The sequence below is a fragment of the Dicentrarchus labrax genome, unplaced genomic scaffold (genome assembly GCF_905237075.1).
Source record: "Dicentrarchus labrax unplaced genomic scaffold, dlabrax2021, whole genome shotgun sequence".
NCBI classification, from domain to species: Eukaryota; Metazoa; Chordata; class Actinopteri; family Moronidae; genus Dicentrarchus; species Dicentrarchus labrax.
This window is the reverse complement of record NW_026136702.1, coordinates 8,125,376-8,136,519: the sequence shown is the minus strand read 5'-3', so window position 1 is coordinate 8,136,519 and position 11,144 is coordinate 8,125,376. Positions and strand designations below refer to the sequence as shown.

The window sequence follows — 11,144 nt, the reverse complement described above, 5'->3', positions numbered from 1 at the left end:
ATAAACCTACTGAGAGTATCTTGGCCCTCCATGACAGTTATTACTGCCACTGCTTTAAACATTCACAGAGAATCGTCTCTACGTGTCGCCTAGCAACCACGTTGTTGAGCTGCTGCTCCCAAGGACGGCAGTGAAAAGCGGAGGGGGGGTTACATTAAAATTATTAGGAATATTGTTTTATTTTTACTTTATTATGCCGTTATAAAACAACAGTGTAAATCCAGCTTAATATATTTTTTTTTCGTAAAAGCTAATATTACAGTATGTTGCCACTGGTGACACAAAGAAGCCCGTTTGCTGCGGTAATATATCTGACGTGTCAGAATATGGTGCAACGGTCTCTTTCAAATCTTGTGACCGTGAAGTAAAAGGAGAAAAAAAAAAAAAAAGGTAGAAAAACTGCCATTTAACTCCGGTAAATGAGTGTTTTGTAGGTAGATATGTTGTGAGTTTTTACAGATGGACTACCTGAATGCAGTGGTTATGCTCATGCCCAGATACGTAGGCAGTGACTTCATACTCATTTTTCAGTGCACGTCCAGTGGCCGTCGCTCCTGTATAAGAAATGATACATCGGCAAGAAAACGAATACGCTATCATGTATTTGCGCCATTGGAAATGTAACACAGACATGTGAGGAAACGTGTTTTATGTCAGTGTCTTTGTCGGTGGACTGCTGTGATTTTTTTTTTTTTTTTTTTTTTGGTGGATGATTTCGCTGTTAAAGCCGCGGTGCGTTCACTTACTCTCATATTGCCTTAAAATGAAGATGGGCTGTATCAAATGATGAAAGATGATGGACGCACGATCGATTACAGATGGTAGGTTATAATTTTCTCATCTTCATCGTATAAGCTTTAGGAAAACGGTGATGTAGCTTAAATATTTCCTCTGGATTTCAGCAGACTGTGTGTGTATGTGTGTGTGTGTGTGTGTGTGTGTGTGTTGGGGGGGGGGGAGTATGGTATAATTGGCCAAATGCAGTGGTGCATAGCTATAGCCTACTGTAGATTGTGTATAACATGTAAGTGCATCACAGCTTATTATACAGTATGTACCTATTGACACACAGTGGCACTACCCGTCGCCCCCCTTTAATCAGCTGTGTATTAAATGTGATGTACTGCTCAGTATAACAGCTAATACATGACTGTATCCTTTGTAGCACTCTACCAAGGTGGCAGCAATGGCGGAGGCAGCACCTATCACCATCGACTGATCCTCACAGTCTCCTTCTACGTAGAGGAATAATGTTGAAATCGATGACTTTGGGATCCTTATAAATTGTTATTATACAATGAACACCACTGTTACACCATCAGACCTGGTGGATGTGCCAAGACAGCAGAACTTCAATGGCACCCTGGGCACACAGACCCCGTCAGGTTGGGCGGTGATCCACACTGCTACCTTGACCTTTTGCTCTCTCCTCCTCATCTTCATCTTCTGCCTTGGGTCTTACGGCAACCTCGTGGTGTTCCTGTCCTTTTTTGACCCTGTGTTTCGCAAGTTCCGCACCAACTTTGACTTCATGATCCTCAACCTGTCCTTCTGTGACTTGTTCATCTGCTGCGTGACTGCTCCCATGTTTGCACTGGTGCTCTTCTTGGATGCAGGTGGAGGGGCCGGCGTGTCGAAGAGCTTCTGCTTTGCTTTCCACTTGACCAGCTCGGGCTTCATCATCATGTCCCTGGAGACGGTTGCTGTCATTGCTTTACACAGACTGCGAATGGTTTTGGGGCAGCAGCCCAACCGCACCGCCTCCTTCCCGTGCACGCTGGCGCTCACCGCCCTACTGTGGACATCCAGCTTCACCATGGCCGCCCTCCTTACCATGCGAGCCTACCCGCGTAGAGATGGACCCTGCTTGCCCCACTTTGGCCTGGGAGGTGGACAGGCCAGGGTGGTGTTGTACGTCTACCTGGCAGACTTTGCCTTCTGCGTTGCCGTGGTGTCTGTGTCCTATCTGATGATTGCTCAGACACTGAGAAAAAACGCACAAGTGAGGAAATGTCCCATCATCGCTGTAGATGCCACATGCCCTCCACCCCCACCACCTCTCATTGCAGCAGGCTTTGAGAGCATGCAGTGTGCCGTTCAAGGCCCCTCTCTGTACCGTAACCAGACTTACAACAAACTGCAGAATGTTCAGACACACTCTTACGCCAACAAGAACAGCCAGCCACTGGTACCAGGGGCTGCCCAAGGAGCCACCTGCTGTCAGCTGGTGTCTACAGTCAACCTGGCCACAGCCAAAGACTCTAAGGCGGTTGTCACCTGCGTAGTTATAGTGTTCTCTGTGCTGCTTTGCTGCTTGCCGATGGGAGTTTCACTGGCACAGGATGTTTTGTCACCAGAAAGTAGCTTTGCACATTACCAGTTTGAACTCTGCGGCTTTGTGCTAATTTTTCTCAAGTCGGGCATCAATCCCTTTGTCTACTCGCGCAACAGTGCAGGCCTCCGCCGCCGCGTGCTGTGCTGTATTCAGTGGGCAGCGCTGGGCTTCCTCTGTTGCAAGCAAAAGACTCGCCTGCATGCGATGGGGAAGGGCAGCCTGGAAGTCAATCGGAATAAATCCTCCCATCACGAGACCAACTCGGCCTACGTTCTGTCACCCAAGCCACAGAGGAGGCTGGTAGACCAGGCGTGCGGGCCCAGTCACTCCAGGGATTGTGCGGGTAGTCCAAAGGCCACAGGTGTGCGCAAGCCTCGCCCCCCGAGCACCTCTACGCCTATCAACACCCGCATTGAGCCCTACTACAGTATATACAACAGCAGTCCCTCTGCAGGGCCCAGCTCCCCCACCAGCCTGCAGCCTGTCAGCTCTCAGACATTTGCCTTTGCCAAGTCTTATGTAGCCATGCACTACCACACTCACCAAGACGCACTACAAGACTTTGAAAGCACCTCAGTGCACCAGATTCCCATCCCCTCAGTCTAATCTAAAACATAAAAGGTTTGGGCAATCTCGCCATGGCTTTAGATCCAACGTGAATCAAAATGAACTTGAAAACAGCCCATTTCATTTATTTGGAATCTGTATTAACCTTTTGTTCTCTTCTACAGTGGAAATACATGTTACGTTTTCTTGAGTGGAACATTTAAAAAAAAAATTAATTTTCAGCCTTGCCATGGGAACTAAAACCAAGCAATAGATTTGTAATGAAAGTGTCCAAAAAAGTTATTTACTGTTATGGAATTGACTTTTTCTTTTACAGATGCTGCATTTTCACATAAATCTGCCCCAGTGTTGCGCACGCATGTGCCATTGTAACCCAAGACTCTGTAGGTTTTCATGGCAGCCAAAGACTGCAGTCGCTGGTTTCACTGCTGCCTCCTCTGTGGTTGTGTGCTGCTGTGGGGTCAGGCTACTATGAAACCCTGCACAGGCCCACACATGGCTGTCGATGGCATGTGGTTGCACTTCGAAGGACCTTTGCTTCTTAAGACAAATATATTTGTGAACCTCATACACTTTTCAACACAATAAATGTTTGGCAAGTGCAGTGGATGTGTGCTTTCGCTTTTTGAACTGGAAACTAAAATGATTAATCTCAACTTTTTTGATACTTTTGATTCATTGTTTGTCATTTGTCAAGCAACTTTTGCTGGTTTCAGCCTTTGAACTGTGAGCATTTGAGGCTTTTCTTTTTTAATATATGATAGCAAACTTAATGACCCTTGTCACTCTTATTCGTCTTACCAGCAGTTAAACTAAAGACGTCCCTTTGGGCCCTCGACAAATATAATGCGCATTTTCTCCTATTTTGTGATATTTTTTAGACACAACAATTAATCAAGAAAATAATGGCAGATAATGGATAATGAAAATGATTGTTAGTTCCAGCTCTGGTTTTAACTTTAATTGCCACTTCAGTGCTAATGAAATGATCATAATACTGGTAAACTTCATTTTTATTTAGGCCTCATGTCTGCTGGAGTTAAACACCTGTTATTGCGCTGATGTTAAGAATGTGAAAAACATCATACTTGTGTTTTCTTAGGCCTATAAAAGGATGATAACTCAGGGCAACAAAACTGTTTGAATTGGCACGAACGCTACATTATTTTCTTTTGATATATTCACGTAACAGTGTTTGAACTGCAAATCTGCCTTAGGCATTTCAGAATATATCCACATGCTTAGTATTCTTTACATTACATACAGTGAGGTTACAGATGAAGCTTTCAAAGACCTTCAGTTCAGTCTGCTATTTCTTTTGTTTTTTAAATAAAAAGTATTAGTATTAGTATTAGGGAATAAAAATAACTGTAATGACTTCTTTTGAACACTTCAGATGTAATTTGACCTTAAATGGTGATGATTCTTTTATAGGTCGAGTTGTTTTTTCTTTTTGATAAATAAAAAAAAAAAAAAGGTTTTCATAAGTAGAAAAGATTATACAATACCCACCGCATCAGCACCCTCTGGTGGCCTTAAATTTACCATGGCAACTTACTATAGTAGATGTCTTTCAGAGGAGGATCAACAAATGTATCTTCTTTCCAGGAGGGAAATAACAGAGTTCATGATGATTAATAAGAACAAATAACAAGAGAACTACAGAATAAAAACTATTTTTTTTTATAAAGGCAATCACAATTTACCAGATATCCCTATAATTATTAAGCAGACATTTGTTGCCATGATGACCTTATATCTCAGTGAAGTCAGTTTTCCCCCCCATGTGGTAATACAACATTTTAAATGAGGTTTCAAATTTTAGTTTTATTATTTGCTGTAAATGCACAGTTTTTTTTTTATCCCTGTGATACAGCAGTGATCAGGATTGCCAGTGTGCCTCTTCATAAAACCACAGAATACCTCTTATAGGAACCCACAGACATTCTGTACATCCTACAAACAAATTAATTTTTAATCAACCTCTCACTTTTCTATTCCACAGCAACCTCTTAATGCATAAGTTACACTCACTCATCCTGTAAATTAACACAGCACACATTCTCACTGCTGCAAGAGATCTTCAGACTTGTTTCTCTCCCCCCCCCCATCTACAAGTGCCACAGTCAAGCAAGTTTTCATATCGCTCACACGCACGCACACACACGCACAAATACAGACCTTAAAGACAATAAAACCACCATTAACATTGTTGATTCCCCTGATGATAACAAATCCCCTGATTCATCACTCCTTTGCTTGCAATTAATCAACAGAAAGTGAAGCATAGATATGAAGTACAGGGAAATAATCCACTGTGTTGTGGAGTGATGCGTCGGCCCCATTTCACTGTTTTCACAAAGTCTGAGCAAGCCTGCTGGATTAGGCTGTGATGTAACATTTCCCATTGCACAGCTCGGGGCTGGGGCTATACTCCTAGGCTACATGAAATCCATCCTCAAGATCAAGTTTAACCTCAGTTTAACCTTGATTTTGGCCTTTAGCGCAGTGTCATGGGCATCTCTCTCTTCCTCCCTCTCTTCTGTTTTATGGTAAGTGTCCACTCTCTTCATGTGCAACCTCTTCTCCGTCTGTCCTCTACTTGTCCTTCATGCGCTGCTGCTGTCATATGATCTTTGTTAGTTTAGCTGGAGATTGACAGAAGTCCATGTTCGTCAGCGGTGTCAAGAATCCTGCATATGACCGGAGACTCCACCTACATAAAGAGAAAAAACAGATGTCAAACACCTCGAATGTCAAGGTTGACCTCTTGTCTGCATACAGCCAGTATAGTTAGATATCATAACTTCTAGTCTCCCTGTCATTGTTATAACAATGTATGAAACTACTAGACAGACAGACTTGGAAACTGTCTGTGGTTTGCACACATCTTCCTCTTTAGGAGGAAAAAAAATATATGCACATAAATTGATAGCATTTTTAGGAACCACTAACAAATACTGGATTTTATTTAAATAACCTCAAGGAACAGTCATCAGTTTTTCCTTTTCCTCCCTGTTGAAATGTCTGTCCATCTTATATTGTACGTGTCATTTTGCTAACCTAAACTTTGCTTACATCACTCTTGTGTCTTTATCATCCACAAATAATAAACAAATCACATTCATAAACCTTTTCCAAGTCAGACAGTTTGCAGGAAAAGCACAGGTGGAAATAATGACTCAATAAAACACTAACAAAGGCTCAGTTCCAGCAATTATAGCAGTGCAACAGTTAATAATAATATTAGTTACACCTGTGTTTGAGGAAGTTAAAATGTCTGCTGTGAAAAAGGTTTCACTAACTAGATGTAAATTATTAATAACTTGGTTACAGTTTAGAGCACTTTCATTAAATTTAGCTCTCCAACTAAATTAAGTATAAGTATAAAAAGTACAGGTTAGCATTGTAGCTAAGGTTCAGCGTTAACCTGATACACTACTAAAGCATGTGTTTTGTTCAGTGACTGTGACTCATTGGTTACTACAGAACTCACCCCAAGGATGTACTGACAAGTCTGAGGCTCCAGCATGTAGACAGTGACAGCATGGGGAGACTCCGACTCCTTACATCTGACAGAGAGAAGAGAAATGTGATCAGAGTGAATCAACGGGGGAACATCAGTGTATTGTCTTACTCATGTGTTGACTCAGGGCAGCGACACTGAACCGGTGCAATGGTTCCTCCCTCCCACACCCACACCCACACCCCCACCCCCATAGCTGTGCACTCACTTGAGCTTGACAATGACCTGTCTGGGCTTCCCTGTCAGATCACACACATCACCGTGGCCGTAAAAGTGGGAAACCAACCTGGCATGTAGAAAATGAACAGAGAAAAATTAACAACAGTCAGAGTTTAATTTGCATCCAGGTTTTGGTTCAAACATATGAATGGCCTACTTGACTTTCTGCACGCCGTCATCTTTGAGCTGGTAGGATCGGGCGACGTTCTTCTTGGCCCAGTCAGTGTGCTCCTTGGCATTCCAGCTGCCGACCACCACAATGTTTTTTCCCTGTTCTTTTTCCTGGAGCACCAATGAACATTTGCATCACTGTACAAATGCCAAAGCCTTTTTTCCTTGCTAATTTGATCTTACATACACAATTAAAATGATCACTTATGCAGTAACACATTTTGCCAAGTAGAGCTGAAACAATCATTATTTGAATTCATTTTTATTGCCAACAAAGATGGCAAATGTTCCAGCTTCTCAATCATGAGGATTTGCTACACTCTTTGTCTTATGTAATGATAACCTGAATGTCTTTGGGTTTTGGACTGTTTGTCAGACAAAATAAGTAATTCAAAGACAGCACCTTAGTCTTCAGGAAACTGTGATGTGGTATTTTTCTCTAGTTTTAAACAATTTATATAGACCAAACCATTAAAGCTGCTGTAGATAACTTTAAAAAAAAAGTTTGAAAGTTTCCTGGGACAGATAATCTGTGAAAAAAACTGCTTCTTCCGGCTCGTCCTAGTGCTGCTAATGGCATTTAAAAAGAATCAGAGCCGAGAAAGCTACTTTATTGTTGTGTCCCATTCCAAAGTGTTGGTATTTGACTATCAACTAACTATCTTTCTTGGCTCTGATTGGTTACTTTCATTCAGACGGGGTGGATTCTTGCAAAATGCCATTGGGAGCACTAGGATGAGCCAGAGGAACTTTTGTTTCTTTCTTCAGATTATCTGTCTCATGTACTACAGACAGTATATAGTGAAAGTTTCTTCAAATATGACAAAAAGTTATTTTTCTATAAAAGTTACCTACTGCAGCTTTAAGCAAGAAAATAACTGTTAATTGCAGCCCTACAACCAAGAGTAACAGCTTAAACTGATACTAGAAGTACATTTGATTTTGTTTTAGATATTCCACATTAATCACCCAGCGGAGAGACCCTTACCTCGTGGTACTGATGGACATGCTTTCCGTAACAGAATTCATATTTCCACCACCCAACCCCCTGAAACACACAAATTAAGATGATTACACATCATTAAATAGTTTATTAAACACTGCTCAGGTGCCATAGATGAACACGCCTCACCCCGTGCAGACAGTACGAGCCGCTGAGGAACTCCTTGATTAGCTGGTCATCTGTCAGACGAGAGATGTGTGTGGTGCCGACAGTGACCTGAGTCTGGCCTCCAACGGTCATGGGTTTGTGAGTGGAGGTGAAGGCCTCCTCTCTCACTGGTGGCGCCTCCTCCTGTAACGTGTTAGATATACAGTATGTGAGCCAGCTGTCGTCGGTACGCACATACATTTTCCTCTCTGTCCTCTTTCTGTGCATGCCTTACCTCTCTGGCCTCGACGGTGGCACTGAAAGGAGGTTTAAGCTGCTCCTCTTGCTCCTTGTCCCATTGAGCGAGCCGCTGAGGCCGCTGAGGGGAGCCTGACAGAGCTTGGCAGAAGATGCCGTTCACCGGGGAAGACTTGAACCTGAAAGGAATATATATATATAAATAATATAATATATATAAAGCATTTCAGAATGTCTAACTTGTTTCTACTACTGAGGTATAGTCCTTTGAGCACAATATTAAATGTATTCACTGTGACAGATCTACCTGTATTTTGGGTGTGAACAAAGCAGGGGTGTCAACACCACCACCTCATATTCACAGGTGGTGACCTCGGCGACAGACAAGATCTCATGCTTGGCTTCTGGATGACAGACGTACAGCACAGATGTGGAGCGAGCCTCGTTCTGTTTCAGCACACAAGGGGTCCCATTTCCCATCTCCATTGAGAAGTAGGGAGTCAGCTGACCTTCTATATTCTTAGAGGGCACCTGGACACCAGCGGAAAGAGTGACAGAAACAGAAAAAAGTGTGTGAGAATCGAATCCTGGCAAATTTGGTTGGTTACTGAAGTTTCATCATAATACTTACTTCTGTTTCAGGTGCTGGTTTGACATTTTCTGCCTCTTCAGCGTTATCTGAAAAAATAAATGTCCAGCTTTAGCACAATAAGGAAAAACAAAAAAACTAAAAAGTATTAAAAATATTAAAAACAGAATATCTTACAAAATTAAATTTACAAAAGACACTGACCTGCCTCTGCCGACTGGCTCTTCTGTGCCATATTCCCCAGGAAGTATTCCTGAACACTAATCTTCTGAAACACACGATTACCTTTAGGCACACACTCTACTCAACGCTGGCGTCTCATTCATGTAATCTGAAAATGATTTCAGCCACTCAAAACACTTACCTGACCAGTCTCCTTCTCTTCATGATACTGCCTTATATGCTTTCCATGGCATACTTCATATGTCCAGTATGACTCGATCTGCAATGTCGGCAAGCCAAAAGCAAGTTTAGAGTTCAAGTCAGCAAACACCCTCAGCATTACAGCAGAAACACAGCATTACATTTTTAATCATGCTCCACTAACGTAGCGTGAACACTATCAGTTTCAGTCTTTACACTGAGAGAAGGAGGGAAATTAGATGAAAATGAAACTCTCACCCTGTAGGAACAGCTGCTTCGTTTGAACAGTGGCTCTAGCAGTTCACCTGGAGTTGGCCCACTGTACTCCTTATCATCATCCTAAGATAAGAGTGAGAGACATAAGGCAGGGTAAGGGAGCTGTGTCAGTGAACACAACAGCAGTACAAAAACAAAAAATAGCGTGATGTTATTGTCATTTTTTGTGTAAGCACATTAACATAATTGTCAGTGTCGATAAATCAATAAACAAAGAGATTGACATCCTCAGCAACACTCTTCTTCTGGGGATCTAATTAAAACCTGTCTGATCACGCCCCAGTGTTTTTGCTTTCCTTTATATCAGCAAGGAAAAATGTCAAACAGATTGAAGATTAATGGGAGATATAGACTGGTCTCATGCAACTGAAGATCAACCTGCACATCTCTCCTGGACAAACATGCTTCTATCAAGACAAACCATTCATTGGAATAAGTACACCTGAGGAAAATGGAGAATAGTATGTACACCGGAGAGGAAATGCCTTGCATTAACCCAGTGGGACAACGTTGAGCTGCTCTGCCTCATATATAAATAACTTGGGTCATAAAACCTGTAATGTGTTAATAAGAAATTGTTAATCCTGCTTACCTCGTCTCCAGTTGCCAGGGAAGGCAGGAGACATTTATACTTCTCTTGCTCTGTCGTTGTCATGATGACAAAGTCATCTTCCTTGTACAGTGCTCCTGAAGTTGACTGAAATCAACAACAAAAACGTTTGTTACACCAACAGCAGCGTCGAGTATGAAAAGAGGAGCTTACAGGTGACAGTAACATCTCTCTAAACCTCTTCCTGTACATTTGTGTCTAAAAAAAACAAACAGTGTTACTAAAAGAGGAGGCATACCAGCGTGAATTCAGAGCCTGGCCAGGTGATTTTGAAAGGTATTTCGTCTGTAAAGGAGGGATAACCCCCTCTGTTTGCTGAGACGCCGCTGCAGACCTCCAGCAACCCCCCGAGAAACACCATCAGCAGCCCAGCCATCATCTCTCCTGTCCGGCTGCTGAGCTCCTACAGTCCGCTCCTCATGTACGATAACAGCCCGCTCGCCTCGCACGAACAACGACTTAAAAGCTGCTATTCCAAAGTCCGAGGAAGTCCTGGTTTGACAGACGTAAGATACTGCCGTGTGAGACGGATGTCAATACGGCACAAAAAACAGGAAGTGAACTGTTTACTTGCCACGTCGTGTTCCGCCCTTGCGTCGTGCTGAAACCACAGCAGCGCCCCCTGGTGGCGACATGAGGAAATGACAAGGAGTTTGATACCTGGAGCAGAAACAACAACTTAAACCAGTGAAACTCTGGAGTTATGGCTGTAGAAGTCATTGTTTTTTAATTAAACAACAGTTGTAATATATTATTTAAAAAAAAATCATTTTAAATTCTTTTCTACCATGCTTTGCAAATGCACACAGCTGAATCATATATTATTAAACATTTCACATTCACTCAGTTTCAATTATGTGAGCTATAATTTTACTATGCATGCATTATTACTAGCAATATTTAAAATTTTAAAATCCCCCAAAATTATTCCACAACAGCACAAAGGCTAGTTTGTACATCGTTGAAAACTACTTCTTGTCTGAAAAAAATATGCATACAATTACAGTTAAAATGGGAAAGCTAAGGTGAATGAATGGTAAAATATATAATCTGGAGGTTAATATAGTACAATATAACCAGTATTAACCAGTATAAAAATATGTGTGAAGTTCCAATGGCAGGGTCTGATTAATGTAAATA

General features: G+C 42.1%; 2 protein-coding genes across 3 annotated transcripts; one reads left to right on the top strand and one right to left on the bottom strand.

Annotated features, from left to right (window-relative positions):
• The first annotated feature begins 436 nt into the window (after positions 1–436).
• gpr75 (G protein-coupled receptor 75) lies at positions 437–3,511 on the top strand. Its single transcript, XM_051417880.1, has 2 exons — positions 437–821; positions 1,166–3,511. The coding sequence occupies exon 2, from the start codon at positions 1,298–1,300 to the stop codon at positions 2,939–2,941; it is 1,644 nt and encodes a 547-aa protein (XP_051273840.1). The 5' UTR covers positions 437–821; positions 1,166–1,297; the 3' UTR covers positions 2,942–3,511.
• Positions 3,512–4,569: 1,058 nt separating this feature from the next.
• Positions 4,570–10,567, bottom strand: erlec1 (endoplasmic reticulum lectin 1). 2 transcript variants are annotated; one of them, XM_051417893.1, is made up of 14 exons: positions 10,243–10,567; positions 9,987–10,091; positions 9,377–9,457; positions 9,120–9,197; positions 8,960–9,023; positions 8,798–8,844; positions 8,474–8,697; positions 8,204–8,345; positions 7,951–8,112; positions 7,807–7,866; positions 6,805–6,929; positions 6,637–6,714; positions 6,399–6,474; positions 4,570–5,618 (listed from the first exon to the last, which is right to left on the bottom strand). In XM_051417893.1, exons 1-14 carry the CDS (start codon positions 10,381–10,383, stop codon positions 5,547–5,549), a joined length of 1,455 nt encoding a protein of 484 aa, XP_051273853.1. In that variant the 5' UTR covers positions 10,384–10,567; the 3' UTR covers positions 4,570–5,546. The 2 variants fall into 2 exon arrangements, with proteins under 2 accessions (XP_051273853.1, XP_051273863.1); XM_051417903.1 differs by having other exon boundaries at positions 8,960–9,020.
• Between the last annotated feature and the right edge of the window lie 577 nt (positions 10,568–11,144).

Coding starts and splice junctions, on each gene's coding strand:
- gpr75 (XM_051417880.1), top strand. CDS start 1,298: ATGAACACCACTGTTACACCATCAGACCTGGTGGATGTGCCAAGACAG.
- erlec1 (XM_051417893.1), bottom strand. CDS start 10,383: ATGATGGCTGGGCTGCTGATGGTGTTTCTCGGGGGGTTGCTGGAGGTC. Junction 10,092..10,242: donor CAGGCTCTGAATTCACGCTG/GTATGCCTCCTC, acceptor TGTTGATTTCAG/TCAACTTCAGGAGCACTGTA. Junction 8,698..8,797: donor AACCAGCACCTGAAACAGAA/GTAAGTATTATG, acceptor GCTGGTGTCCAG/GTGCCCTCTAAGAATATAGA.